The 5152-nt window shown below is 49.7% G+C and overlaps 1 protein-coding gene across 1 annotated transcript; it reads right to left on the bottom strand.

The window, feature by feature from the left end:
- LOC120766043 (erythroblast NAD(P)(+)--arginine ADP-ribosyltransferase-like) lies at positions 1-1185 on the bottom strand. Its single transcript, XM_040091417.1, has 2 exons — positions 435-1185; positions 1-86 (listed from the first exon to the last, which is right to left on the bottom strand). The coding sequence occupies exons 1-2, from the start codon at positions 1183-1185 to the stop codon at positions 1-3; spliced, it is 837 nt and encodes a 278-aa protein (XP_039947351.1).
- Positions 1186-5152: the final 3967 nt, after the last annotated feature.

Raw genomic sequence — 5152 nt, 5'->3', positions numbered from 1 at the left:
TCAGAGGGTTCCGGTGACCACTGCCATGGCCACGGTGGCCAGGAGAAGCACCCCGAGGTGGGGGCAGTTCCTGGGGAGGCTCCCACCTGGGGACAAAAAGAGGGAGATCAGGGGGACAATGGAGGGAGGTACAGGGGTGAGGGAGGAGCCCTGAGGATGTGGGGGTCAGAGGGGCCAGAACGAGGTCCCTTTCCCCTGTACCCAGCCATGGGTGGCCAAGTCCCCCCAACCCCAGCACTGGGTGTCCCCAGCACTGGATGTCCCTGTCCCCCTCACCTGGCACTGGGTGTCCCCATCCCCTGTGTCCAGCAATGGCTGTCCTGTCTCCCACCCACAGTCCCCTCCTGCCCATGGGTGTCCCCAGCACCGTGTGTCCTTGTCCCCAACCCTCACTCAGTGTCCCCGACCCCTCCAGGTTGTCCCCATGATGTCACCTTTCAGCCACTCGCAGTTGTAGTTGCTGGTGTTCCCGGTGGATTGAAGCTCAATAACCATCGTGTTCCCTATCTTGCGCACATCAGTGACCTTGAATGTCTCAAAGGGCGGGATCAGCACCTCCTCCTCCTCTGGAAAGCTGGTGAACCCCTGGATGTCCACGCCGTGGCACGTGTTCACCTTGAATATAGTGCCATGCCCAAATTCCCACGCTACCTTTATATCCATTGACGATGACACAAACTGACCAAAGCGGACTTTGTCATTTTTATTCGCCTTGAACTGGGTGTTGTTCACCCCCTGGAACACATCATAACACTGGTTCGGTCGTCTCAGCTTCTGGAGGGCCTGGGTCAGCAGGAAATGCAGCGATTTGAAGTGGAATTCATTCCGGTATTTCCAGCTGCTACTTCCAGCCTCACGCACGGCCACGTTGAACTGCTGGTACAAGCGCATCCCCTCCATGGTGTAGGCCCTGAGAGCGATGGCCTGGTCTAGGGACAACAGACTGGGCACGTGGGACCCCTGGTCTTTCCAGTCCTCCACGGCCTCACGCCAGGCCTCGGCAAACACAAGATTCTCCTTGAACTCGGAGCGGTTGAGGGCCGGCAACGCCGCGGTCATGGCAGGGCCGCAGCCCAGGTACTGGTCATCGAAGGCGTTCGGGGCCATGTCCATCCACTTCACATCAATGGCCACAGTGGCCACGGACATTGCCATCAGTGCCAGAGTGCGAGTCAGGGGGGCCATGGAGAGGAGAGGCCACCGGGAGCAGTGAGGGACACTGGGGGACACAGAGGGGACACTGAGGTGACACAGGGAGGGTTCCTCCTGGAGGGAACACGTGGGAGGGGAGTGGGGTCAGCCCAAGGGGAAGGGAGGCACTCCTGGCCAGGAGACCCCTGGACACATGCTGGGTCCCTGATCCCCAATCCTGGGGTCACTTCTGGATACCCCAGTGTCCTCCAGCCCCCCCTGGAATGTGGAGAATCTTTTTGTGGAGAATTTTTCTGATGCATGGCTGCACAGCAAGGGCCATGATACTGTTAAGTCGGTTGGAATGTAACTATGTCTATGTGGTGTACGTGATGATTAACAAGGATATAATATCCTTGAGCACTCGAATGATACAACAACAAAGGTGTTGTTAGTACAAAAATGCTGAAAAATGCAAGGCTAAGGAACTGAAAATGCTAGATTAAGAAAATTGTAACCGCAAGGCTGATTACAGAAAGAACATGCGTCAAAATATCATAAGCCAATCATGAGCTATAGTTTTGTAATACGTATGAACTAATTATTGACACTATATATTTGCTATTAATCTAAATAAAGCTGAGACTTGTTGATCATCATCGGATGTGGCTTGTCTCCCGTTGTTTTCCGACAAATGGTGACCATTCCGACGTGATCCACGACTGGGAACAACGTAGGGTTCGGGTCCTGCAAGCAGAAGGACGGCTTAAGAGCAACAGAACCTGGGAGTGCTCCGTGCCCTAAGCGACCACAGAGGTGGGCTTAGCCGATACGTGCTGCCGAGACCTGGAGAGGCTGCAACAGCGCTGACGTAATTATGGACAGGCAAGCAGCATATGATTTATTTACGGCGTTCTTGCAGAAACGCCAGATTAAGGGATTAAATTTGGGAAAAGAGTTACCTGAACTTTTAGAATATGGTTATTCTCAAGGGTTTTTTATTAACCCTCATACTGTTCATGAGTTAGTGGAATAGAGACGATTTGGGGATAAGCTATGGGAGCTCACATTAGACGATGATAAGACAGCCAAGAAAATGAGCAAACTATGGAGGGTGGTACATAATGAGTTGTTGTTATGTCAGGGAGAAAAAAGGGCAGCTCGAGAAGTAGTGTCAGCTCAGGAAAAGAATAAAGATTATAATCCCTTCTTAGGCACTAGTACCCCTAATCCTCCCGTATTCACTACCATACACTTACCAGCCTCAGCACCTCCTCTGGCAGAAGTAGAATCTAGACAGGGAGCCAACAACATAAGGGAGCCTCCACGCAGCCCCGGGAATGCTGCCCCCGTATTGCCTCAGGTGGCCATGTTCCCAGATAGCCAGGAGCCTATCCCTGGGGCAGAATCTGACCTTGCGGGGGCTGTGGCAAGGGAACGCCGCGAGGTGTGGGCAGCCTTGGCGCGGCAAGGCACTGAGCAGGGTGATAAAGATATGTTGGAGGCTGCCTCTGATTGTTTGGCTTTTCCAGTTACTTTTACGCCAAATCCAGCAGGAGGTTTGCAGGCAACAGTTACAGTTTTAGATTGGAAAATGTTAGCGCAGCTGCGCTCTACGGTTGGGCAATATGAGGTTACTAGTGAGCCTGCAAAACAAATGTTAGAGTATCTTTTTAATGCTCATGTTTTGTTGCCAGCAGATATAAAAGGGATAGCCCGACTCATTTTTACGCAACATCAACATTTGTTATTTACTGCACATTGGCAGGCAGAAGCACAAGCCTCAGCGGCTGTGCAAAGGGGACAAGGTGATCCACTACAAGGTATAACGTTAGATGAATTGTTAGGGCTGGGACCCTATCAAAGAATGGAGGCTCAAGCCCTTATGGGACCAGACAAGTGTCGAGAGGCTATGGCAGTAGCAAGAAGGGCCATCGATAAGGTTAAAGCTCCGGGGGGATTACCCATATATATGGGAATAAAGCAAGGTCGTGAGGAAACCTTGGGGTCCTTTGTAGACAAGGTAGCAGAAGCCATAGATAGAGCAGGTGTTCAGGATTACATGAAAGGGGCATTATTGAAACAGTGTGTTTTACAAAATAGCAATTCACACACTAGATCAATAATAAATACTATGGCAGGGGATTAGTCAATAGCTGATTTATTAGAAAAGGCAGCAACTGTGCCATCAGGAACGCAGGCATTTTTAGTTGATGCTATAAAACAATTAGGGCTCGGATTACAAGAGCAGGCAAAAGCCTCTCAGACGCAGGTAATGGCAGCTCTTGCTCCTCTTCAAGTGGCAACGGCTAGCACTGGTCCTCGCTCCCCACCTTCTGGTGCTCGCATGAAATGTTTTCGTTGCGGCAGTAGCGGACATATCCGAAGAGAGTGTAATGCTGCAGGGGTTTGGTGTGCAAAATGCCGCGTTGACACACATAACACCAGCGCCTGTCGACGGAGGTCGGGAAACTTGAGGAGCAGCGCGAACAGTCGCCGCGCCGGGACACAAGTAGCGGCTGCAATGCCAACAAACAACTGCGACCAGCCACCAGCGGGAGCCTCGGCATGGACGTGGCAGCCGCAGTAGATGTCACTATAATGACCACAAATCCTCTCAAGATCCCCACGGGACTTATAGGACCTGTTATAATCAATGGACAACCAGTAGGTGGACTTTTGCTGGGGCGCTCTTCCACGACTATGCTGGGATTGTTTGTTTTACCTAGTGTCATTGATGCAGATTATTGTAGAGAAATTATGATTATGGCTTATACTCAATACCCCCCCCCTGCAGATAAAAAAGGGACAAAGACTGGCACAATTAATACCCCTTCCTCTATTGGCGAAAGATATTTCTCCTATGAGACATGATGCAAGAAATCAAGGGGGTTTTGGCTCTACAGGAGGACTAACATTATTAACCATAGATCTTTCTACACGACCTCGGAGGGCAGTTGAGCTCTGCCTCAATGGACAGATTAAAAAACTTATGGGATTATTGGACACTGGAGCAGATACCAGCATTATTGCTCCAAGTGAATGGCCTCATGATTGGCCTCTGCAGGCAGCTGCCACAACAGTGAGTGGAGTAGGAGGAATGACTCTAGCTAGTCGAACACCGACGCTCACTGTAGTCATTGATGGGAAATATGCACAAGCATCCTTTTCAATTACACCACTTCCACCTACAGTACAGTGTTTAATTGGACGAGATGTGTTGGCACAACTTGGTATTGTTCTCACCAATGATCACCCTTTGGGATAATGGCTGCTGCTTGGACTTTCCCCATTCCTCTCACCTGGAATACAAACACTCCGGTGTGGGTTAAGCAGTGGCCATTGAAAGGGGAAAGCTTACAACATGCACATGCCTTAGTACAAGAGCAACTTCAACAAGGTCACCTGAAACTGTCTACCAGCCCATGGAACACCCCTATATTTGTTATAAAGAAAAAATCTGGAAAATATCGACTGCTTCACGACCTTCGTGCAGTGAACGCCCAAATGGAACCTATGGGAGCCCTTCAACCAGGTTTGCCTAACCCAGCTATGTTGCCTCAACATTGGCCTTTGTTAATAGTGGACTTAAAAGACTGTTTTTTCACTATAGCATTGCATCCTCAAGATACACCTAGGTTTGCTTTTACGTTACCAGCTGTAAATCGTCAGCACCCCGATCAAAGGTTTGAATGGACTGTATTACCTCAAGGCATGCGCAACAGCCCCACCTTGTGTCAACTTTTTGTTAATGCTGCCCTACAACCTCTAAGGCAGCAGTGGCCTCAGGTTATCATTTATCATTACATGGATGACCTTTTGTTTGCACAACCTCAGCCCTTTTCGGATTTACAAATTCACCAAATTCAACAGACCCTTGCTAAACAAGCTCTGATTGTAGCCCCTGAAAAAATCCAGCGATCTTCTCCATGGAAGTATTTAGGATAGATTTTGACAGAACAGACAGTTACTCCCCAAAAGCTGCAATTTCATCACAACATTACTACATTACATGATGCAC

The sequence above is a fragment of the Hirundo rustica genome (genome assembly GCF_015227805.2).
Source record: "Hirundo rustica isolate bHirRus1 chromosome 1 unlocalized genomic scaffold, bHirRus1.pri.v3 SUPER_1_unloc_2, whole genome shotgun sequence".
Lineage (NCBI taxonomy): Eukaryota > Metazoa > Chordata > Aves > Passeriformes > Hirundinidae > Hirundo > Hirundo rustica.
The sequence above is the reverse complement of the archived record's forward strand: the minus strand, read 5'-3'. Positions and strand labels throughout refer to the sequence as shown.